This window comes from Alosa alosa, chromosome 16, assembly GCF_017589495.1.
Source record: "Alosa alosa isolate M-15738 ecotype Scorff River chromosome 16, AALO_Geno_1.1, whole genome shotgun sequence".
Classification (NCBI taxonomy): domain Eukaryota; kingdom Metazoa; phylum Chordata; class Actinopteri; order Clupeiformes; family Clupeidae; genus Alosa; species Alosa alosa.
Window position 1 is genome coordinate 5,864,997 of NC_063204.1, and position 25,000 is coordinate 5,889,996.

Consider the following 25,000-nt stretch of genomic DNA (forward strand, 5'->3'; position numbering starts at 1 on the left):
GCCATGTGAATATATCGTGCCAGTGGTACCCCCCACACACTTCCCTGTGGGTCCCAGGTTGCCCCCAAGTATCTTGTGGTTCCTGGTCGTCTTCCCATCCCACGGAGGGTGGATCTGAGTCCAGAAGACACCAGTGAACATCTGATTGCTTCAAAATATTCACTTTAAGTGCCCTGTCCTTCCCTTCAGAGTTGCCAAACAGCTTAGAAATGTCCCCCAGATGTTCCAAATAATCAAGTGGTTTATGCGGCTCTTCCAACTGCAGAACTCTGTTGTTCTTCAACGGAGGATTTTGCAAAGGCCCTCCTTGTTAGGATTCAAATAAGTTCAGCATGTTGGCTGCTTCTATCCGATATTTTCCAGATATTCCAAGCACCAAACAAAAAAGAACCGCATCTGTGGTGATACCATAGCTTGGCTGATAATTCACCTGAGAAGCCTGTGGGAGACAATTTTCTCTGATTTTCCTGAGCGCCAGATGCAGTGGTTGGAAAAATGTGTGTGCTGGATTGTCTCAGGCTGATGCATTCTGTTGGTGTGGATGTTGCCTGATATACTAGATAGATAGATAGATAGATAGATAGATAGATAGATAGATACTTTATTGATCCCCAGGGGAAATTCAAGAAATTCAAGAAATAGAAAAACTAACAAAACTAAATACTAATTACACTATATAAATTAAATTTAAAAAGTCCAGTGTGCTTGAGGTTGATCAAGCATAAGACGCTTGTAGTGACAGGGCCAGTGTGTCTATGTGTGTTTGTGTGTGTGCACGCATGTGTGTGTGTGTGTGTCGGTCTGTCTGACTTTGCGTGTGTGTACATGTATGGTGTGTTTGCTTGGATGTGTTTATCTCTGAGCATACTTTCAATGGCTTAATAAAACGAGAGAAATTCAAGAGATACTATCAACGTGGGTCCTTGGCTCTGGCTACTGGCTTGGGTTGCTTCCTGTAATGTCTTTGATGATTAATATGACTAAGCATGCCTTTAATGTCTGTTCTCAGAGGGCTCTCATTCCTCATTACCCCACTTGAGAGCGTGCTACTCTGAATCAGCTCACAAATCTCTTTCTCTCTCTCTCTCTGTCTCTCACTCTTTCTCTCTGTCTATCTGTCTCTCCTCCACAGGGCGATATCCAGCAGCTGTTGATCGTCGCTGATCCTAAGGCAGCCTACGACTACTGTGAACACTACAGCCCAGACTGTGAAACACCCCACCGCGACACCCTACAGGCCCAGCAGCCAACAGATGATGAGGTCTGTCACACACACACACACACACACACACACACACACACACACACACACACACACATACACACAGACACACACACATACCCATGCACACACACACACACACACACACACACACACACACACACCCTACTAAAATCTGCTGTGACCCGTAAACAGTCCTCCCTCAGAGGTCAGTATTTCTTTTATTTAGCAAAGGCGGAAAAAAGAATATGTTGGCCATAAACAAACAGGTGGTTTGGAGATTTAATAAGCCCTAGGTGGCCTGTAGAGGATTAATGGGTTATTGTCAGCGGGGCCACGTGGTCTACTTCTTGCTTGTTCCTTCACCGTTTCCTCGAAGCAGTTTTTTTTTTCCCCTGCTCCTGAACAACTTGGATCGCGATGGAATTTCTTAACGTGCCATGACGTCTAGGTGCTCTCCGCAGAAGTCTGGGATTTGTTCCACTTATGGCTCTAGCAGATCCTCCAGTGACACAGAGAAGAAAAAGAACAGTGTTTTACAGGAGCATACATTACAGTAGAAAAACTTCTGGAACATTCGGATAGAACATCATTGGCTTGCGCAGTTGTTGTCTTAACCTATTTTTAGGCCTTTCCACTGGCAATTGAAAGAAAATGATAGGATCGTCTATCCTAGACATACAGTAGTTCAATATGGCGCCAACAAATATAAGCTAAATTAATACAATTAAACATTTTTAAGTCAACTGGTATCTCTTATTAACAGTGATAAAAAAAACAGCCTGTTTCAATAAAAACACAAAACACCCCAGAGTAGGGCATCACTCCCTTACTTGCACAAACATTGACAGCAGCATCTCTGAAGGGCCCCCCTGGTTGGCCCTTTGCCATTCACATCCCCACATGATGCACGATGGAAACAGCACCACATGAGAATATAAGTAAGAACAGAGCCAGCCAGCCTTAAGGCCCTGGAGGCTCGAGGCAGACGCCGGCGTGCCGCTCTCTGCTCTCTCCAGCACCACTAGGGCCCCCCTCCATGAGGTCCCCCCCACGAAGGGCTCATGGAGGGCAGCCAGCTCATCAGCTTGGGAGTGCTCCTGTGAGCCCTACAGCTGTATGGGGGACTAACCCTTCCTCTATCTCTATCTGTTTCCCTGTGCATGTGATGGATGGACTGTTGTGGGCCAGGCTCTGCAACGCCATCCATTTCTTAGCTAATGCACTGGTCCCCAGAAGAGAGATTTAAATAAAATAGTGCAGAGATGGAGAAAAGACAGAAAGAGGTATTTTTATGGATTACTAGTGATTGATGAATAATAATAACTCCTGCCTTCAACATCTGATTCATTCATCAGTCACTTAATGCAACAACATTAAGGCTTTATGCCGTGCTATTAGTGTTGAGTTTTATACCCCTCCTAACTTGATGATAGCATTGTTGGATTTTTCACTTTTCTTTTACTCTAATGACTTAATACAATTTCCATCTTCTTAGAAATAATACCCATTTGTTTAACTGGAATACATTTTGTGGAACAAAACTGAAGTACTACTTTGAAGTCACTTACTGAGCTCAGCTCACTTTAAAATGAAAAAAATACCAGAGGGAAAGAGAAACCACTTGGTAGGACAATACACTTTCCATAAATACAAACCCTCAATCTTGTCAACCTTAGATGTATGACACTGTGTAATTTACACGTGGGGGAATGAAAAAGTTCCATGACGAAAGGTTCCAGACATATGGCATGTGGTATTTTTCTCATGGCTTCCCTGACCTGCTGTGATGTTTTATTAGGGCCTTAACACCCACCTGGGAATACCACCATGCTCTCCACATGGTCTTTTTGACAGTAATTAACCTAACATTTTGGAAATCCCCCACCAGTTTTGATCGTCAAAACTGTCCAAATGTTTCAACACTAATAAAGTTTGGCACATTCAGTGTCATAGTCCTCTGTAATTGCAGTGCCTCTATAAAAGTGTTGTGTTATGCTATGCTTCCTTGAACCCAAAATCCATTACACTGGAGTGGACTGCAATTTTTTCCCTAACATTGCAACATGTCCAACAGTTTACCACAACACTTTTTGGCATTATCAATTAATTTTTGCTCTGTATAGCATCTACTAGTTAACTAAATCAACCAATGTGTAATATGTCTGAAAGACATGCTACATCATTTTTGTGTGAGGCGGCACTATTGTTGTCTAATAGTGCTGCTGTAATGCTAACCTGTCTTTGCTTGCCCTATTTTCCTCTCCCAATTCAGTATGCTACTGGCACAGATTATGGAGATTTGTATGAGTACTATGAAGGAGAAACAGCAAAAGAGACAGATGAATACTCTGAGCCTCAGGTAAATAGATTAATAAAACACTTGATGTGTTTGTCATGTGGTGTCTTGTTGTACGTCATCATGGGTGTCCTTGTCTTCTCCTTCACTGTCAAGCACTGTTTCCATGATTGTCTGTGCTTGTTCCTTTCTGTCTGATATGAATGTAAAGCTCTTTACATGTGTTCCCTTCTTCTAGGCTGAAAAGTACCTGTCTACATGGAACGTACAACTTTCCTTTTAAAAAAAAAAAACCTTTGTCTTGTCTTCATCTTTGTCTATGTGCTTATGTTTTACATGTGTTGTATGTGTTTCCCTGTTGCTCTCTGTCACATCAACCCTATTCCAGAGAAGGAGACGTAGTGCCTTCATGAGGAGGCCGGCAAAGTCCGTCAACCACAAGGCCTATAAGTTCCTGACAGCCAAACAGTCAGCCGCTAAAAAGTTAGCCGCTAAGAAGAAGCGGCATGGCTTCCAGGCCACAGCACCAGTGAAAGCCAAAGCCTATCTAGGGGTAAAAGTGCCTGTAGACCCAGTCAGAACCCATCAAGATATTTCCTCTGTAGCCAAAGGAAAATCTCTGATGCTAGTCTGGATGCTACCTAACTCTCCCTGCCCACCCCCTTTGCTGTCCTCTCTCCCCTAAGGCTCCTCTAGACTGGACAGAGGTTGTCTCGAGGCCCAGTGGATAACACTTGTGATGTGCTCTTCCTGTGTTCACTCTTTTTTACTCTTTCTTTTCTCCTGTCAATGTGACACAACCTCAGCCAAATAATGTTGATGGAGAGTACTATACTGACTCTGACTACGGAACAGTAGATGCTACTCAAACTCAGTCTCCCGTTGCCACAACCGGAGCCAATGAGGTAATTATGTGCATTTTCTCTATCGCTTCATTTGCTTGACAAAGACAGAAACAGATGTGACAAAAAGTGAGGTGCCTCCAAGATAAAAAGGCATAGGTCCGGGAAGACAAATGACAAGGAAGTACATGGTATGAAATGACAAAGACAGAACAATTCAAAGCAATTGCTCTGTTCTTTTTTTTTTTAAAAAACAAGGGGTTATCTCATCAGCAGAACTCTTGAACAGAGGCGGGCATGAAACAACATAAAGCTGAAAGGAACATGCCATGTCTTGAGAGTAGTCAATCCACTCCAGAGGGTGCATGCTGTCCATTGTCAGTCGACGTGTCGCAGAACTTGTTTGATGACTGTTACATTCAGTGGATTGCTATATCATCCGTTTTATAGCTTTTTGTTGTTCGAGTCATTTGTGGTGAAGGCTGCACCATCCAAAATAGTGAAATGATCCAGTGTGTTAATTATCCTAAACTGTTCAAATGAGTCCATAAAGTATTAGAGATGGAAACCTAATAACCCCAAACCAAATGGATTAAGATTAGATTGTTAATTTAATCTGACATTAGGCAGGGTCTGCAGTTGCGAATATTTGTTTTTTGTCTTAGTCTTTTGAAATCTGGTGTGTTAAAGTGTTCTTCGTGAGGCCAAATAAAATGATATATTTCAAAAAGCGTTTTGAAAAAAGCCAATAGCTGTAGCCGTAATGAGAAGCACACAGAGCTAAAGAGGATCAGCACGTCTGTTGATCAGCTTTGTCTCCGTTTTCCTTGCTTGTTTGTAGGAGAAACTCTAGATCCCAGTGAGGAGGGATCTGCTAAACTCAAACAGCTCATAGCATGTCAATCAATCAATCAATCAGATTTATTTATATAGCACGTTTAAACATGACTATGCTGATTGATAAGGGACAGAAAACTGTGAAGTCCCTTTTTAAAAGTCATTGGAAGTGGTGCAGCCTTGGTCATAACTGACATACTCGCATGTCCAACTCAAGCTGGGCAAAGTTCTGTGGAGAAATAGTGAAGCCCTCCCAAAATCCCATCCCAGTCAACAGACAAAGACCCAAGGGCTAATGTTCAAATGTCGCCACATTTACACAATGTTTAATGTGGAACAACCCCACAACCTCCAGTGTGTTACAGCACCACAGCAATTGCACCCCCACACACTATCTCCCAAGCCTGAAGTCTGCCTGTAACTGCATTGACTGGATAGTCCTGGCACAATCTCAGTGCTCCAGGACTAGCATCAATGCAGTGCAGAGCGCCACACTTTTCACAGCCAGAGTTAGCTTAAACTGGTATTAGCCAACATGTGCCACACAGATGCAATGACAAAGAAAAATTCCATTTGGAAAATAGAAAGCAAATGATACGGCCAGTGTCCAGTTTTGGGAATGAAAAGTAAGTGCATCTGTTACAGCTTGAGTTGTCCAGATGAATTTGTGTCATTGCATCTCACAGTGTCAGCACGATCAAAACTTAAACCCCACATTAGCATAAGCAGTCATGGAGTGATAGAATTTCATCCAAACAGCAGATGGACACTGTGCAGTTTTGTTCCCAAATGCAGAGCAAAGATCTATTTAATATCTTAAGACACACAGGACAATTGCCCAAATTTATACCAGCTTGAAATTCTGTAGCCTAGCCTTACCATCTCAGCTCTGCAGTTTGGACTATGGCTGGAGAAGTAGCCGGAGTCATGTTTTAATGAAACATACTTTTAGTGTCATTTCAGACTTACTTCAGCTATTTTGGTCTTTTTTCATCCTCATGCATAATGCTACTCTAATCATGGGTTCACTGCTTCTGAAAAAAGACTGGAATAATTTAAAGTCTGTCATAGACTTGTATTATTTACTTGTACTTTTATATGTAGAATTTGTCATGCTCTTACAAATCAAGGTAACACTTCATGTGGTCTCTCTAAAGTAACAGATGAAAGTGATCAAATTTATGGCTGTAAGTGCAATACAGTTTAGTCAAAAGGCTGAGATATCCCTAAATCTTTAGCTCTAACTGTTAATATGTTGACACGCAGAAATTGATGTAGGCTAAACATATTCAGCATATTCACTCATAACAGAGCTCAATAGCATTTCTCTATTTTGCTCTATTTTGCTACCCTCAGTAAGAGTCAACTTTGACTGATGGACTGAAAACACAGCCCATTGAAATTATGAATGATTTAAAGTGAGAGCAAATGCTATTGTAGCTACTGTTCTGTTTGATAATGCAGGCTACTCAATTCATTACCCATATCATTAAAAGGGACCAGTATGAGGTGTTACCATGTTGCCACTCAGATTTTAACTGTTTATCATGCTGAATTCATGTTGACCTGCTGAGATGTAGGATATGAATACACTAGTCTGTGCCGATAACTGCTTGACTAACATCCATGTTCCCTCCAACCCCATCCCCTCCTTCGCTGCATTTGCTTGGGTAATGTGAGGCTGTGGAAGAGGAAATTGTTGATGACTATGTCCCTGAAACGGCCGAAGCCGCTCCCGAGCCTACCGTTGCCACGGAAGCGGTGCAGCCCGAGGACACAGCGGCGGTGGCCTCCGAAGGAAACGCGTATGACTTTAAGGAGTATGACCTTAAGGAGTATGACGTAAATGAGCTTGGCGGGAGTCACTATGACTACGGGGCGTACGATGATCTGGGTACGGCGGGGCCCGCCCCGACCGCCATGGCATATGACGATGAGTTCGGGCAGGGCAAGCCGGCCGAAACGGACGTCTCGGAGGCCAGCGTAAGTATGGCGCACACCCCCTCCTCCCACCTTGGCCGCAACCTGCCACAACTCCAAACCAGTGTGGCTGCATGAGAAGGGGTATGAATGGTGTGGGGTCATGCGGTGGGTGTTGCGGGGGGGGGGCTGGTGGTGGAGGCTGTGTGTCTCGTCCGCTTTGTAGCTTCTCTATTCCGTGTCAGAACCGAATGTCTAACCTGCACACTGGGTATGTGGTCCACCCGTAAGCCACGGCTTGGCATGGAGTGTCATTTTCACATGTGAGTTTGCGTGTGTGTGTGTGTCTCCTTGGAGCCTGTCATGGAGTCACCTTCCCGCCAGTCCAGGTCCTGAAACACTTTACTTTCACTTCATATCGTGTCTGTCTGTACTCTTCATATGTCTGTCTTCTGGATCTCTTCTCTCAATATACCTCTCTCTCTGACTCTCTCTCACACACACACACACACACACACACACACACACACACACACACACACACACTTTCTCATGCTCTTTCTCTCTTTGATTTATTTCTCATTTCTTCTGTGTTTTTCTGTCACAGCATGTGCTGACGTTTCCATGGTTTCTCTACGGGTCATTTATTTTCATTTTTTCCTCATTTCTTTTTTTTCCTTTTCCTGTTGTCTCTTGTTTGTTTCTCCCAAGCATTGCACACACACACACACACACACACACACACACACACACACACACACACACAGGAGGTAGACGTCATTAACATATCCCATAAGGTCCCCCCTCCTTCAAAATATGACCCTGCACCCCCCACCCCTTGATGACTCTCTTTAGCCCCTTTGGAAAAAAGCTTCCTGTCAGGGGCCTATCAGGATGGGTTGCCCGGGGGTACAGCCGCTACCTCATCACTCAGGCCCCAGCTGTCTGGTCAGCCGTGGCCTTTTACCCTCTGCCCCACATCATCTACCCCTCTTTAACTCGCACCGATCAGACCAGTCACTGGTCACTTATGTCCAGGCCAGACCACAGGACTCCCCACACTACACCAAGGATACATGTCAGGCAGTTCAGATTAGCACAGCAGATGTAGAGTGAATCCTCTGAAGTTTTTGGCTAACGCTGAGAGAGAGAGAGAGAGAGAGAGAGAGAGAGAGAGAGAGAGATGTATGTTTAGTCTCTTCCTGTCCAATGTCTGTTGTGATTTCTTTCTTGTGTAAAGAGATGGATATGGGACAGGAAATCAGACAGTCAGATGCGCTGTGTGTGTGTGCGTGTGTGTGTGTGTGTGTGTTTAAGGCCTAAGGTCTTGTTGTCTTAGGCCAGTGTGTGTGTGCTTACTCTGGCAACCCTTAAGGTCTTGCTGAGATGGCTATGAGAATGTGTGTGTGTGTATGTGTGTGCATACACACACACAAACACACACACACACACACACACACACACACACACACACACACACACACACACACACACACACACACACACTGACACACAAATATTTACACACATGTACACATATTGACTGTAGACACATTGACCCAAACCATTCACAAGCACACACACACACACACAATTGTCATTTTAGTGTGAAATGCGCACAACCCTTATTGCTTATGGAACATTTCCAGCTCTACTCTTACGGACCACAGGCAGAACCTCATGTTGTATACGTTGACATGAGAAATGTCATCCCTCTGTGTCACTCAAGGGAAATAAACACCGAGTCCATAGCAGTAATTCACATCCCCACAAAGATTTGTTAGTCTCCCAGAAGGACAGCAAGCCAGCGATCACTGAAGCTTTTACAACAAGCACAACTGTTGTTATGTCTTTCACACAAAACTGATTCAGTGCTCACTAGCCTAGAGCTGATAGAGAGTTTGTTTAAACCATACCCCATACCCACTGACAACACCCAGTGGCCAGGCTCTATTCCTTGATGCAGCAGAATGGTATCGTTCCTGTCGTTTTCTCTCCCTCTCTTCTCTCCAGTGCACATTGTGTTTGTTTACATTGACTTGTTCCCCTTCTCTGAGGACAACACAGCCTTGCTGTCACAGCATTGGCATCGCTGTCCATCTGAAGCATGTGTGGGTATTGCACCCTGTATCGAGACTAACATGAACAGCATGTGGAATCCTTCCAACTTTCCCTTTGACTGTTTTTCTGTTGTAGAGAATTCTGAAGTAGTTGTGTTTGTGTAACTCTTTTTTCGTTAAGGTATCACAGCATGTGTAAGAATATGATGTATGACCTCATTTTGACAGAAAAATACCATGATCCCAAGCTGATCGGTTTCTGTAATATCAATGCCCCTTCATTCAGTAATGAACATATTGTAATGAAAAGGAAAAACAAAACTGGCAAGTTTGTTTGGCCACTGCATCATGTCATCTTCTTACACAAACGTAGATCATCAATAATATTGATTAGCAGTGCATCCTATTGCTAGATTTGTTACCTTTTCATGGACTGAGTTGAAGGTGAACTGGGTTGAGGCTTATCCTCCACCCGCTCTTGTCTCTAGGTTGATGGTGAAGCCGGCTACCTGGGACAGAAGGGAGAGAAGGGAGAGCCTGCAGTCATCGAGCCCGTAAGTGTTACTAATGTTACCTCAGAAACCTCATAGCCACCAGAATGGGAAAGGAAGGGAAATGAGCATTTAATGACTTCAGAAATAGCCACACATACTCAGGCGGTATGCTATTTACCCAGATCTGTTTAGATATAGTCCTGAAAGAGATATACTTAGACAAAGCCATTATACAGTAGTTATAATTAGTGTATTATGTTGTAGTACTGTACTCTAGTACTGTTTCTTGTTTTTGCTAATCACACCTTCTCTATCAATCACAGGGAATGCTCATTGAGGGACCCCCTGGACCTCCCGGCCCATCTGTAAGTGGAATTTTCTAGAAATGTCTTCTAACAAATATAACATTTGTCATGTAGCATAAGCGAAGAAAGATATAGTAAGTGTGCCTCGAGCCACAGGAATGTTTAGAGTGTCTGCGGTGTGATTGCTCACAGTGCGTCTCTGTCATCTTTAGGGTCTCCCCGGCCCATCGGGTCTGCAAGGTCCTCCCGGCCCATCTGGAGATCCTGGTGACAGGGTGAGTGTCTATTCCTGTTCCTGAGCACATGGCTCCTACAGAGGAACATGACCTCTGACCTCCACTGAGACAGACAGAGCGAGAGAGAGAGAGAGAGAGAGGCAAAGTAGAGGAATGGGGGAGGGAAGAGCAAAAGAAAGCACCTCGGCCCCCTCCAGACCACTTCTGTCATGGTGCGTCTGAAGCAGTGATTCTGGCTGGGAGGTTGTTGAACGCGTATGATGTGGAATTTCCCCTGGGTACCCCCTCATTCAGCCGTTCCTGACCTGAACGCGACATGGAGCCTTTGAAATGCTGGGAGTAAAGCCTCTGTATTTTTGTTTTTCTGGAAAGATTCTGGCTTTTATGTACACTTCAAAAATGTGTCGATCTGAAATAGAATCAGGGCACATTGACATCATTGCCTTGATTCATCGTCTTTAAACATCATCTTCAAGTCCACAAGCCCACAAAAAAGTTCATTGTTCCAACTCCCAAGTGTCCTCGATCCCCTCCATTTCTTCCATCTTTCTGCAAGACCACACAGGAATGGAAAAAGGTTAACCACCCCACCCCCACCCACCTCTTTTTGCATTATGCAAATCCTAATTAGTAATGGCTGGAAGCGTGGTTGAGGTACAGTTGAGGAGAGGACAAAGGAACAATGGGCCTTGCTGTTGTTTATGGTTCCGCTAAGAAGACTTTAGGAAATGCCAGGGATGTCATAAAGGAAGACAGCATCCAGCTGCATCAAGAGCAGAGGAGAGCAACAGAGGAGTGGATGAAAGAATTGCCCTGGGATATGAGTGTGTGTGTGTGGGGTATGTGTGTCTCTGTGTGTGTGTGTGTGTGTGTGTGTGTGTGTGTGTGTGTGTGTGTGTGTGTGTGTGTGTGTAGGTGTGTGTGTGTGTGTGTGTGTGGTGGGGGTATGTGTGTCTCTGTGTGTATGTGTGTTTGTGTGTGTTTGTGTGTTTGTGTGTGTGTGTGGGGGGGGGGGGGGCAAAGGCTGCTAGAAAATGTTGTTTTCATTAGTGCAATCATGGCTTCCTCTGGATGGAACCTTAATGTTGTTCAAATGGTTTCCTCTGCCATTTTACAATCGCAGCAAAGTGGGCGAGTGGAGAGGGGTCTTTATTGGTCCAGGCCTCGGGGATGTGTACAATTGCTCTGGTGGTGAGGGAATAAAAAAGCACTTCCCATAGACTGAGCAGAATGTACTGTACAGTATCCCTCCACTGCAAGAGGAAGTGAAAGCTACATTGGAGAGGTGTTGCATGAACTACTCGGAAAACGCAGCTGGATTTGAATTGTTTCTTTTTTTTTTAAATGCATCTTGAATAGAAGTTGAACACTTCAGTGAAGGAGCTAAACTTTCCCACATTAGTTTAGAAACAGGAAAAGCAGCAATTGCGTGCATGTGTGTGTGTGTGTGTGTGAGAGAGAGAGAGAGAGAGAGAGAGAGAGAGAGAGAGAGAGAGAGAGAGAGAGATCGATATCATCCGGTCGCTCACACAGAATTGCATTATAAGCGTTTGTTTTCCTAAACAATGTGTGCTGGAATGGCTAGATAGCAGCCTTTTCACCCAGCTCCCAAACACCACAATAAGAAACCGCTGCAGCCAACACCCGGTCCTCATTTACTATTTGATTTGGTCCTGTGGCAGGCCATGTGCTGCTCTCATGTAATCTAATCACACCTAACCAAGCGGCTCTCCACAAACACAAAGCGTGCATGGACGTGTTGTGATCATCTGTCTTTGGGCTCTGTCAAACATGTGTCCCTAATGGCACTGCGCCTGTCTCTGCGGTGTCTCCGGCATCTGACTCCCGGCGCGACCTGACTCGGGGAAGCACATGGAAGCCATTCAACCGAGACAACAGACTTTTGAAAGAGGCATGAGAGAAACGGCCAAAGCCAGCCAGATTCGAATCAGAGCTGAATTTCTCGACACCCAAACGCCACAGAGAGCTGCAGAGGTTCTATCACGCCCCCAAAGTTTGATCAAAAATGCTTGTGATTTCTCCAGATGTGTGTCAACACACACTGTTCCAGGTTGACATACACCATTAGTGCACAATTAGAGTCAGCAGTCAGTGAGCACATGAATGTGGCCCAGGGATAATACTGTGTTTCCCTTGGAGTGTGCACAATCGATTGCTCAGCATCACTGAAAAACATTGAGATCAGAGAGAGAGAGAGTGTGTGTGTGTGTGTGTGTGTGTGTGTGTGTGTGTGTGTGTGTGTGTGTATGTGTGTGTGTGTGTGTGTGTGTGTGTGTGTGTGTGTGTGTGTTTTTGTGTGTTTGTGTGTGTGTATGTGTGTGTGTGTGTGTGTGTGTGTGTGTGTGTGTGTGTGTGTGTGTGTGTGTGTGTGTGTGTGTTAGGTTGATGTTAGTTTTGGACGAGGGCGGAGTGTAGCGCCCTGTTTGGATATCGTTCTGTTTAGGGTGTGTGTGCAGCATGCAAATGATGCGAACAGTCAACACACCCCACAGTCACGCGCTGAAAAAAGACATTCTTGGTTTTGCCGACGAAGGAGGAAAAAAATTGATGGAGTGATGGAATGCACAGAAGTGCGAGACTAATAGCAAGAGTGAAGGATAGCGTGTGTGTGAGTGGGAGAGTGTGTGTGTGTGTGTGTGTGTGTGTGTCTGTGTGTGTGTAAGTGTGTAAGTGAGCGTGTGAGAGTGTGTGTGTGTGTGTGTGTGTGTGTGTGTCTGTGTGTGTGTAAGTGAGCGTGTGAGAGTGTGTGTGTGTGTGTGTGTGTGTGTGTGTGTGTGTAAGTGAGTGTGTAAGTGTGTGTGTGTGAGTGTGTGTGTGTGTGTGTGTGTGTCTGTGTGTGTGTAAGTGTGTGTGTGTGTGTGTGTGTGTGTGTGTGTGTGTGTGTGTGTGTGTGTGTGTGTGTGTGTGTGTGTGTGTGTGTGTGTGTGTGTGTGTGTGTGTGTGTGTGTGTGTGTGTAAGTAAGTGAGTGTGTGTAAGTAATTGAGTGTGTGAGAGAGTGAGTGGGGTGAGTAAGTATATTTCCATGGAACTCTGTCCTCCTCATCCTCCCAGCCCTCCCCTGCCCTTCAGTGCAACACACAAAGGCCCATCTGATGCATCAGTGCTTCCTGGTGGCTCCGACCCAATGACCCGACCTCACACAATCCCACAATGATTCCCAGCAGTGATGAGTTGCATCATCCCACAGTCATCCTCAAGGTTGGCGGATCCAGAGTCTGGCGGTTTTAAGTCCGCCCCTGTCCAAAGACATCGGAGAATATTAAAGAGTTCTTCAGGTGCCCATGTGCAGAATCCATTTCCTCTCGGTGTCCCCGATCATAACAAACTGCCCAGGGTTTAAGAAACAGCAGGACCAGGGCTGGAGAGCCCCTTGGTGTTTCACACAGGGAGGAAACGGCTCACGTGAGGCAGACTAGAAAAACAGATGGGCACTCGGCGTCTCATAAGAGAGAGTAGTATGGAAATGTAATTACATGTCTGAAGCGTGGGCTCTATGTTTCCAACATGGAAATGGGGAGAGAGGCCCACTGACCCAAAGCTGTGGGTTTAAGTCTGGGTGATGGGAGTTTTTCCAATGCTCCATCTGTCACTATCTCTCTCTCTCTCTCTCTCTCTCTCTCTCTCTCTCTTTCTATTTCAGGTCAACCCATGTATTTTGTGTACTGTTTCATGGGAATTCCAAATACTTGCCTGGGTCCTGTCTAAAAGAACTTATTAATGTGTCTATGTTTCTCTCTCTCTCTCTCTCTCTCTCCCTCTCTCCCTCTCCCCCTCTTCCAGGGTCCCTCTGGGCGTGCTGGTCTCCCAGGTGCTGACGGTATGGCAGGACCCCCTGGTACCATGCTGATGCTGCCAGTAAGAGTGTGACCTACAAGCATTCCGCTATTTCAAGGAAAAACAACAATAGTTAATACTCAGTTTAGACAGATCTCATTTAGACATCAGCTATGTCTCATATGTGAAGACTCACAGTTCTGACATGGATTTCTGCTGTTAATACACTGTGTTTATGTGAGTGCAAAAGTGACTTCACAGCTCAGGCAGGATTTGGTCCAAATGTGCAGTTTAATTATGTTAATAATACTTAGGAAATTACCATGAAATGAGTTAATGACTATTCCAAATGGATTTGAACCCCATTAGCACTGAGTTACTCTACTAAAGGATTTCATTAGTGCAATCACTATAATGAAATTTTCCTTAATAAATCTGTCCTAATACAAACTATGCAGAAGGCTTTAGTTTTGTGCCAGTGTAAAGACATTGTCACCAAATTGCCACATCAACTCCACAGGACCTAACCCCTTCTTGTGTGCTTGTCTTTAGTTCCGCTTTGGAGGCGATGCCCAGAAGGGCCCAGTGGTGTCTGCCCAGGAGGCCCAGGCTCAGGCCATCCTCTCCCAGGCTCGGGTGAGTGAGCAGGGCAGTGGCCTGGAAAAAACTCACGCCCAAACAAGACCTCCACTGCTCCACCCTCGGGTGGTGGTGGTGTGTGTGTGTGTGTGTGTGTGTGTGTCAGGGCTACTTTTAACAGTCTTTTTAAAAAAGTGTGGATAGGTGGGTCTGATGGTTTAGTTTTCAGGTAGTTTGCCCTTGCCTATTTATGTTATTTTTTAAATTATTTATTTTGTGCTCAAATGAGTGGGTCAGAGACAGGCCTGGGAAAAGTGTAGAGTGCAGCCTGTTTAGACAGATGCGGCAAGGACTGTTAAAAATACCAAAGTGATGTCCTTTAGCCTGCGGGTGGGCCAGCCCAACAGGTGTAGAGGGAGGCTCCGGGGCTCAACCTTGAGTGGAGGGGTGTGGGCACTGACCACGAGTCATCAGGTTTCACGAGCAGCCAGGTCACTTGACCACAGCAAAGCCAGACCTACTGCAGCATAGCAGGCTACAAGGAAGTCCAAGCTGACGACATAGTAAAGCTACTAATATCACCGTTTAAACAAGAGCAGTTTTGGATGACAGCATTATTTCCACTTCAAGTGCTCATTGAGCTGAGTGAGCTCATTAAACTCAAAGTCAAGTCAGTGAGCTCAAAGTCACCAGACACTATCATTAATAGAACAATGAAGAGCAAGATCAGTTTAATTAACTATTGTGTAGGCACTGATATCATAAAATAATTAAAGTTTACTATTCTAGTGGATAAACACATTATGGTGATGTGGTATGTGGTACATTCTAACACACTGGGTTAAAAACATGTAAACAAAGAGACATATTAAGACACTGCTGTTGTGTTACATGGTTGAAAAGAACTAGCACCAAAGCCAAGGCAGATGTAGAGTCAAAGCAAACAGTATGTGGTGTAAAGGTAGTGATATCACCCAGCATTCCAGAATTATCACCAGCATTTATGTCCAGCATTCTGTGTCATCTTAATGGATGTCTATATGTGTGTGTGTGTGTGTGATGACCTTTCACAGCTCGCTATGAGAGGTCCCCCAGGTCCCATGGGTCTTACTGGACGCTCCGGCCCTGTGGTAAGTCCTCTCAACCCCAGCTACTAGAAAAACAACACACATGTCTGGTGAAAATATCCCCACCCCCCTTCACACACACACACACACACACACACACACACACACACACACACACACACACACACACACACACACACACACACACACACACACACACACACACACACACACACACACACACACACACACACACACACACATGCTGCTGCTGCTTCTGCGAGGCACAGCTCATTAACATTCCTTCAGGAGAAATACGGTGTGTGTGCTGCTCGCGACGCACCTGGATCTCCACGGTGCTCTATGAGACGCGCGCGCGTCAGACGGCCTAATCTTCAGAGCCGCAGCGCTGCTGAGTCAGACCCAGCGAGGATGCCAGCCTTAGCAACAGTCTGGCCAGTCAGCTGGGCCTTCTCTCCTTTAGTCAACAAATCTCCTTTATTCTTCTCTCACTCTCTCTGCTCTCTCTCTCTCTCTCTCTCTCTCTCTCTCTCTCTTCCTCCTCTGTTCTCTGTAGCATTCTTGTGATATTTGAAAGTATAGATTGACGTGATTTCTCACTTGAAGCATTTCCTAGAAGTCAAGGCAGCCAGGCCAGGCCAGGCGTAATGACTACCCTATCTGCCTGATCTATCTGCCCCTTGAGCTGCCAAGAGCTGCCCCTCTCTGTCAGCTGGCTTTTTTTCCTGCTGTCTGGGGCTTGTCGACACACGATTGTCTATTTAACTGGAAGCAATCCCACTACAGGCAGAGCAGCAAGGATTATCCTGCAAGTTGTACATTTTATGATCATGCACCCGAGTAACAAGGAGGAAAATGCCTTAAAATGAGCCCTCTGGACTAAAATATAGATCTATGGATGAAAGAAAATCTGAAGAAGATAAGAATGTAACTGTAGCAGCTCTTTGCCTGCTAGGGGTGCATTTTTGTGTGCATTTAACTACCCTAAGTGTTCTTTATGGAAGGGATAAAGTACAAACTAGGCATTCTCCTGCCTCCAGTATGTCTAATTCGTACCATTTGTGCATTGGAGATGCATGTCAGTAATTGCTAAATAACTAGCTGCTAGTCCCTTTAAGTATAATTCAAAGGGCACATGGATTAGACACTTCACATCATTCGGCTGGCTTTTTTTAAACCCCGCCATTCCATGGTACAATTTTAAACTTAAATGCACTTTCAGCCAAACACTCAATTAAGTTATCTGGCTTTGAACGCATCATTTACTGAGTGCATAGTTGCAAGTCAAGTCACACCACCTTCTCTCTCTCTCTCTCTCTCTCTCTCTCTCTCTCTCTCTGTCTCTCTCTCTTTCTCTCCCCTTCTCTTTTGCTCTCTCTTCCTGTCTTTCTCACCCTCCCTTCTCCCACTTTCTTGGCTACTCTTTCTTCTCTTTTTTTCCCCCTTTTATTTCTCCTCTTCCCATAGTTTAGCAGCTGTTTAACATCGCCATCTGCTGTCTGCTTCGATGCATCACACGTGATTGTCCGAATGTTACTCCTACTCTCTCTGAGATCGTGACTTAACGGTGGCTCTCCTTTATCTCTCCTTTCCTCTCAGGGCCTTCCTGGAGCTCCTGGACTTAAAGGAGAGTCTGGAGACCCAGGCCCTCAAGTAAGAGACTCCACAGCTCCCTCTAGCACACAATGCGAGCATGTGCAGGACTTCTCTTCTGCCCCGTGAACAGTGTCTCATCTGTCTGTCTGTCTCTCTGTACACACACAGGGTCCGCGTGGTATCCAAGGCACCAGTGGTCCTATGGGGAAACCTGGCAAAAGGGTGAGTGGTCTCTGCTGCACCTCAGTGTGTGTGTGTGTGTGTGTGTGTGTGTGTGTGTGTGTGTGTGTGTGTGTGTGTGTGTGTGTGTGTGAGAGCGTGTATATGTGTGTATGTGAATGCTTGTGTGTGTGTGTGTGAGAGAGAGAGTGTGTATATGTGTGTTGTGTGTGTGTGTGTGTGTTTGTGTGCGTGTGTGTGTGTGTGTGTGTGTGTGTGTGTGTGTGTGTGTGTGTGTGTGTGTGTGTGTGTGTGTGTGTGTATGTATGTGTGAGAGCGTTTATATGTGTGTATGTGTGTGCGTGTGTGTGTGTGTATGTGAGTCTGTGTTTGTGTGTGTGTGTGTGTGTGTGTATGTGTGTGTGTGTGTATATATATAGTATATAAGTATATACTTTTTTGATCCCGTGAGGGAAATTTGGTCTCTGCATTTAATCCAATCGGTGAATTAGTGAAACACACTCAGCACACAGTGAACACAGTGAGGTGAAGCACACACTAATCCCGGCGCAGTGAGCTGCCAACGGCGGTGCTCGGGGAGCAGTGAGGGGTTAGGTGCCTTGCTCAAGTGTGTGTGTGTGTGTGTGTGTGTGTGTGTGTGTGTGTGTGTGTGTGTGTGTGTGTGTGTGTGTGTGCGTGTGTATCCTTGTGTGTGTGATTCCAAAGGGATGGAGGTAAGCTCATCCACTTGGACTGAGATGATGGAGGAGGCTCAAAACAGAAAGCAGCTCCGAGGCATGCAAATGTAACAGCAGTGGTTTGAGTCAGAAAAGACAACAACAACGAAGTCCACTCTCTGTGTTAGAACTCCAGAATCAGACAAAATCCTTCAAATGACTCCAGAAAGCTATCAGTGCTTGAAAGGCCAGGGACAAATGCCAATATCCTATTCTCCACCATTTGCAACCAATCAGTGGGTTTTGTCATCCCAGTTTCTACGAAGGACAAATCAAGCACAGATTTTAGATGTTCCTAATCCAACCCCTCGTTATGATCAGCTGACTCCTAGCTGTTTAATTGTTGGGTTCTTAAATAAGCAGTATGTAAAAACATAATTTTAAGCTTACAATAATTCTGTAATTCTCAAAGCCTGACAAATATGACATTTTATGGAATTTTCCAAAGGAATATTCCTTTGCATTTTTGTTTCAGACATTACATCTTATTTGCTTACATTTCACTAGAAGGGAGGGAGACATCTGAAACAGAACCATGATGCATGAAATGGACAGAAATAATGTTTTACAAAATGACCATGTCCCCGTCTCTTCGGAGCTGCAACCATAGAACAGAAACATTTCTGGACAACGCTGACTACACATTGACCCTCTCTCCGGTGTTTTGGGTTGCGGTTGGTTCTGCAGGAGTGTGGACTCAAGCTTTTGTTTGTCTGTTTTAGGGTCGCGCTGGAGCCGATGGTGCCAGAGGTATGCCCGGAGAGTCAGGTTCCAAGGTGAGAGGCCCAACACCCACTGGGAACAACTACAAAGAAACTCTTGTTTTTTTTCCCCTTCCTTTTGTAGACCTCTACATGCCATTCGAAATCATCCCACATCACATCATTTTAATGTAATGCACGTACACATATAATAAGTATCTGACTGCACCAAACTGGCCTCTCTTACCATCACTTGGTGTCTCTCCTGAAAAAGCCACATACAGTAACATCATCCTGCATTACACAGTATAAGTATGTGGTATAAGTGTGTGATTACAACGGACTGGCTTGTGTAACCGTCGTTGTTTTTTTGTGTCTCTCCTGCAGGGTGACCGTGGCTTTGATGGACTCCCCGGCCTACCAGGAGAGAAGGGACACAGGGTGAGTGAAGAAGACTGACCGCTTCCAAACTGCACAGCTGCACTGATAGACAGATAGCGTCCACTGGCCAGACTCTGAGACAGAGACCTGGTGAGATTGGAGGGAGGAGAGGGCAGGTGCTCACTTTGAATTCAGTGCAGTTGGACGTTTGGACGTGGGAAGTGCTCGTAAGTGATCACAAACTCTTGGACAGAACCAGGCATTTAGCGTAGCCGCTGGGAAACAGAGAGGCACAGAGAGGAAGAGAGATAATAATAATAATAATCATCTTGACATCAATCCCCCCCTTTTCTCTCCCCCTTCCTCATTCTCTGTCTTTCCCCTTCTTTCTCTGTTAAACTCTTTTATCCAACTCTCCCTCTCTAAAAAAACTCTATCTCTCTCTCCTCTGTTTTTCTCTATCTATACCTCCCTCTTTGCTCTGTCTCTTTCTCTTAATAATGCTTTAATGAGATTTAGATCTCAGGTATTTGTTGTCTGTGTCCCCATAGGTTCATAACCAAATCAACATTGGGGCTTCTGTAAAGTTGCACCATGCTGTATGTTGTCAAAACAGCGAGCTTTGCTGTCCATTGTGATGGCATTGCTGAGAAATGACTGTAAGACATAAAGAGGTCTATTAAAAGGGCTTTCAGAGCTGCTTCAGCAAACAATGGAGTATTATGCCTTTAGGGAGTGAGTGAGCGAGAACAAGGCTTTTATGGGCTAATGCTCCAAACACTTTTGGCCGAATCTGCCTAAAACAAAATGTGAGAGTGATTAGATTTTGAACTGGCATCGGATTCTGAAAGTATGATTGCTCCTCTCCTGCTTTAGCTCTTTCTGCCTTTCTTCTTTTCTTTCTCTCTCTCTCCCTCTGACTCTCTCTCTCTCCTTCTGACACACTCTCTCTTTCTCTAGGTCTCTCTCTCTATCTATCAATCTATCTCTCTATCTCTCTCTCGCTCTCTCGCTCTCTCGCTCTCTTTTCCCCACTTATGAACCCACTGACCCTTGGTATGAGATAATCCCCACAGTTCGTTGAGTGAAATTAGGGAATTAGGTCTGGAATTAATTGATCAGATTAAGCCCCAAATGATTACATTAGAAAGGAAATGGAATTATGTTCTGTTATGTTTGTGAGGAGTTCATTACTAAACACAAACTAAACACATAACTGACATGTTTGTACTGAGGTTACTGTAAAGGATGTCAGTCTGTATAGGCCTTCTGCTACTAACCCCTTGTTCCTATGCCAACTCCAAAGGTCCTTCATTATATTGATGACCTCTTAAAGGTTTAGTGACTTCTGAGGAGTTGCTGTTAATCAAGGCCTGGTGGTCAATAGCTCATTGCAGAAACTACTCTGTGTCTGTTGTGTTGGGTGCTAGGACGAAAATCATTATCGATCTGTTGGGAATAGCTGAAACCTGTGACCAAATGTGCAGGGAGGGAAAGAGATAGAGCAAAGGTGTGTGTGTGTGTGTGTGTGTGTGTTTGTGTGTGTTTGTGAAAGGTGAGAGTTTTGGCTTTTAAAACTACTTCAGTGAACCATCATATGGTTCAAGCACTCCCCCCCAAAAAATAACACAGCACACCAGGGAAAGAGAGAGAGAGAGAGAGAGAACGAAAGACAGGAAGTGAGGACTAGATCACAGACAGGTCATTTGCAGACTCTCTTCTCCATGGTGGGCCTCCTGATCCCATGTTGGTAATTACAGGACAGGAACACCAGTTACGTATAAACAGAGATTATAGATATTATATATAGACCACCAATGATAATAATACTCATCTATTAATCCGCCCTGTTTAACCTCAGCATCTCTCTCTCTCTCTCTCTCTCTTTTTTTTGATTTTTATTCGTCTTTCTCTGACAGGGAGAGTTTGGACCTCCTGGACCTCCCGGAGCTCCTGGAGAGGACGGACAGAGGGTGAGTTTGTCCAAAAAACAAAGACAAAAACAAAGTAATTTCCAGAATTCTGGTCTCAGTGTTTGCAGTTCAAAAGACTGATGTGTTTTTTATTTTTTCATCTTCAGGGAGAGGATGGAGAAATTGGGCCAAGAGGGTTGGCTGGCGAGGCCGTAAGTATCAGTTCTCTCAAAGTATCGGCTAAAGAACTTTGTTGTGATGTGGTCAGACTTCCACTAGATGGCAGTGTTGTCTAATTCTCAAAATCCAATAAGGTGCAACAGACACCATTGTTATTTGACTAAATGACTTTAAGTTTTTGTGTTGTTGTTTGTATTAATTTGAACTTGGACTCCTAATTAATTCCACTTTCATTTAGGGCCCACGAGGTCTTCTTGGACCAAGAGGTCCACCAGGACCACCTGGGCAACCCGTGAGTACTTTTTGGTTCTATTTTAGCCACATCTGCATACATCAACTATAATGGACTTCACCACATGATTATAGCCTAGACCCTAACCATGCATCTTGTGTGTCCATAGGGTGTTGCTGGTGTTGATGGTCCACAGGGTTCTAAAGGAAACATGGTAAGGACACATGAAAACCTCCTGCTGTTCTTTAGCCATTCTTAGTTGATATTTTGCAGACTTCAGCAACATGTTTCTATACATTTCTATCATTCTATCATACTTCTACAACCCATGTGCTTTGTTTCCCTTTGCTCTGATATTTTGAAAAGCTCATAGTTTTGAGTGTCAGGCATCATCTGTGTCTCTGAGTGTAACTCCATCTGCACCCGTAACTTGATGGAGCCCTGTTCATTTCAAGATGGCCTCCCACTTAGCATAAGCAACCACTGAAGAGACTCCACCCCCTAACGTCATGTTCTAAATCTGTTAGGAGTTGTACAGTAGGCTAGCTACATCGCCACACTGCAAGCCACATCCTCAGTCACATGCATAGCGTTAGTACTGTCATGTAAACACAGTATGTGAATACTATTGAGATAGCCCAGTCTGAAGTTGTCTCATGGGTTATCCTAGACTTTTAAATGAATGTTTATAATATAAACAATGTCTTCTTTAAACAGAAGTGCAAGCACACTACCATGACATTACATTACATGGTATTTAAGCCTGATAGATGATCTCAGTAATATAAACCCTCTGGTTTCAGTTGCTATACACAGACATGTCGACCTTCACCTTTATGAAAAAAAAATCAAGTTTGTCACGAAACCTGACCACTTAAGACAAAGCTGAGAACCACTTGAAATGACTACTCTTTAATGGTCTGCCATTAAACAGACATAACATGTATATAGCTGAGTCTGGGTTAACATGGGCTATATATAGACCAAGACCAGGAGAGAGGAGGGAGGCACTGGGGGGGTGATGCTGGAACTGACACATCCCTGACTTGTTTGTCTGCACCCACTTAAGGGCCCTCAAGGAGAACCAGGACCTCCGGGACAGCAGGGCATCCCTGGAACCCAAGTGAGTACATCTCCCCAACGGCAGACTCTCCCAACCTAAACAAAACAAGCCCGCAAATGAGTTCATTCCTCTGAAAGAACTTATGGCCCATACTTTCCTGTTGAAAGGAATATTTTCCTGTTGCCTATTAGTTGGCTTTATGAATTGCAGCATGTTTAATTTTAACCACAGTTAAATATTCATGATGTTTATTCATTTGTATGCGTAAATAATTTGCCCAGTGTTGCATCGGTGCATACTGTGAATGATTGAGAGCACCGCTGATTGGTGTGCTGGAGGCTCTCCACTTCCTGGAGAAGTATTATCCCCTTCCCCTCTCCACCCACACCCCCACCCCCACCCCCACCCCCACCCCCTCTATCCCCTGAGGCGCGGAGGGCAGCGAATAAAAAAGTACTGCAGGAATATTTCCCAAAGTTTGTATTGGGTTTGGAGGGGAACGCGGGGCCTGAAAGCATCTCATTCATGTAGCATTCCAGCAGCGGGAGATACACCTGCAAAGGGGAAGGGGGCTGGGCTCAGGTTTCTGTGTGTGTGTGTGTGTGTGTGTGTGTGTGTGTGTGTGTGTGTGTGTGTGTGTGTGTGTGTGTGTGTGTGTGTGTGGCAGGGCTGAGCTGACCATTGACCCGCACAAGCACAAATTCACACAGATATTGTACACACACACTCACTCACACCAATACAGACATACTCTCTCACACACACATACTTACATAGACAGACACATATACTCTGTCACGAGAACATACTGTATACAACCAAACTCACAGACACCACACATGTCAGAAGCACTACCACATGTGTTCACATTCAAACACACACACACACACACACACACACACACACACACACACACACACACACACACACACACACACACACACACACACTACCATTATTTGCCCTAGTTAGCCTAAGACCTTAGTCTGGCTAGCACATGCCTCAAAACCGCACCCTTCCTTCCTCTACCCCCCCCCCACACACACACACACACACCTCCCTCCCCAGCACACCTCACTGTGGCTGGTCGCTACCATGGTAACCCAACCCCATGTGTGTGTGTTTTTTTCCTCTGTCTCTCAGGGTCTTCCAGGACCACAGGGCCCCATCGGACCACCTGGAGAAAAAGTGAGTTGTGCCGCTTTTTTAAAATTCTTTTTCTCCTCTGGGTATTTACACCCTCGAGTCAGTCTCTGTCCATGGCAGTTTGGAGTTTAGAGTTTAGCCAACTCAAAGCAGAGAGAGTCAGTGGGATGTTTATATGAGAGAGTTGAAGGAGTGTGTGTGTGTGTGTGTGTGTGTGTGTGTGTGTGTGTCTGTAAAGATATAGAGGAAAAGAGAGCAGTCGGCTAATGTAATATAAACAGAAGCATGCAACTTAAAATGAGAAGACATCTCACAAATATAGCACACTCTTTCCTCCCTCTCTCTCTCTCTCTCTCTCTCTCTCACTCTATCACACACACACACACACACACACACACACACACACACACACACACACACACACACACATACACTCAATGAGAAACCCTTGACATGCTCCTAGACCTTGCAGATCTCTTGCATCAGAGCCTTATTTATGTATTTCAGAGGGGATCTGACCCTGCTGACTCTTAACACTGTTTTCCTCCCTAGCGTTGTGTTGTTTCCTTTTTTTCCCTTTTGCTGTGTTTCAACGGTCGTTTGTTTCCTTTGGCGTGACCCACCACCTGAGCTGTCTGTCTCATCTCCTCCTCTCCCTCTCCCTCTCCCTCTTCCTCCTCTCTCTGTGTGCAGGGCCCATCGGGTCGCTCTGGCCTGCCTGGTTTGCCTGGTTCTGATGGACCCCCGGTGAGTGGACCCCTCCACCCTCTCGCACTCCACTTTGAAACTCACGTCCACCCCCTACATCCACCCTCGCAGGCTCCATATATTCAAATTCATGCCTACCCACAATCACCTCGAATGCACCAAAGACACTCTCAACTCCCAAACCGGAACAATTCCCTGCATAGTCTCTACACAAAGGTTTCATTAGAGGGCCATAATGTAGACTGAATTGGTTGTGAGAGTACGTTCCCAGGAGGTCATGGCGCCCACAGACATATTTTGTGTCCTTTTATTGTCTGAACACGAAAATGTTCCTTTTTCCCCCCTTGAAAATGTCGTCTCCTCCTCTGCCCTTTTTCCTGTACTATATGTGGACTGGACACACAACCCATCCCAGCACTCAAAGCCAAGCAGCAGCAGCAGCAGCAGCACTTTGCACCAGAATTGTGCATTGCTGTTTCTTAGGGCACCTCTGTGTGCAACTGTGT

At 45.0% G+C, this 25,000-nt stretch overlaps 1 protein-coding gene across 3 annotated transcripts in view; it reads left to right on the forward strand.

Moving 5' to 3' along the window:
* col11a1a (collagen, type XI, alpha 1a) overlaps positions 1 to 25,000 on the forward strand; it is an 83,961-nt gene that overhangs the window by 20,091 nt on the left and 38,870 nt on the right. The window contains exons 5-25 of one of the 3 annotated variants that reach the window (XM_048266017.1): positions 1,133 to 1,261; positions 3,498 to 3,584; positions 4,328 to 4,426; positions 6,881 to 7,183; positions 9,669 to 9,734; positions 9,998 to 10,039; positions 10,192 to 10,254; positions 14,018 to 14,092; positions 14,564 to 14,647; positions 15,664 to 15,720; positions 17,278 to 17,331; positions 17,443 to 17,496; positions 18,893 to 18,946; positions 19,259 to 19,312; positions 21,172 to 21,225; positions 21,333 to 21,377; positions 21,584 to 21,637; positions 21,747 to 21,791; positions 22,647 to 22,700; positions 23,784 to 23,828; positions 24,480 to 24,533. In XM_048266017.1, the coding sequence (XP_048121974.1) occupies positions 1,133 to 1,261; positions 3,498 to 3,584; positions 4,328 to 4,426; positions 6,881 to 7,183; positions 9,669 to 9,734; positions 9,998 to 10,039; positions 10,192 to 10,254; positions 14,018 to 14,092; positions 14,564 to 14,647; positions 15,664 to 15,720; positions 17,278 to 17,331; positions 17,443 to 17,496; positions 18,893 to 18,946; positions 19,259 to 19,312; positions 21,172 to 21,225; positions 21,333 to 21,377; positions 21,584 to 21,637; positions 21,747 to 21,791; positions 22,647 to 22,700; positions 23,784 to 23,828; positions 24,480 to 24,533 (1,572 nt within the window). The remainder of the gene's footprint in view (positions 1 to 1,132; positions 1,262 to 3,497; positions 3,585 to 4,327; positions 4,427 to 6,880; positions 7,184 to 9,668; positions 9,735 to 9,997; positions 10,040 to 10,191; positions 10,255 to 14,017; positions 14,093 to 14,563; positions 14,648 to 15,663; positions 15,721 to 17,277; positions 17,332 to 17,442; positions 17,497 to 18,892; positions 18,947 to 19,258; positions 19,313 to 21,171; positions 21,226 to 21,332; positions 21,378 to 21,583; positions 21,638 to 21,746; positions 21,792 to 22,646; positions 22,701 to 23,783; positions 23,829 to 24,479; positions 24,534 to 25,000) is intronic. The other 2 variants (XM_048266018.1, XM_048266019.1) reach the window with 2 other exon arrangements.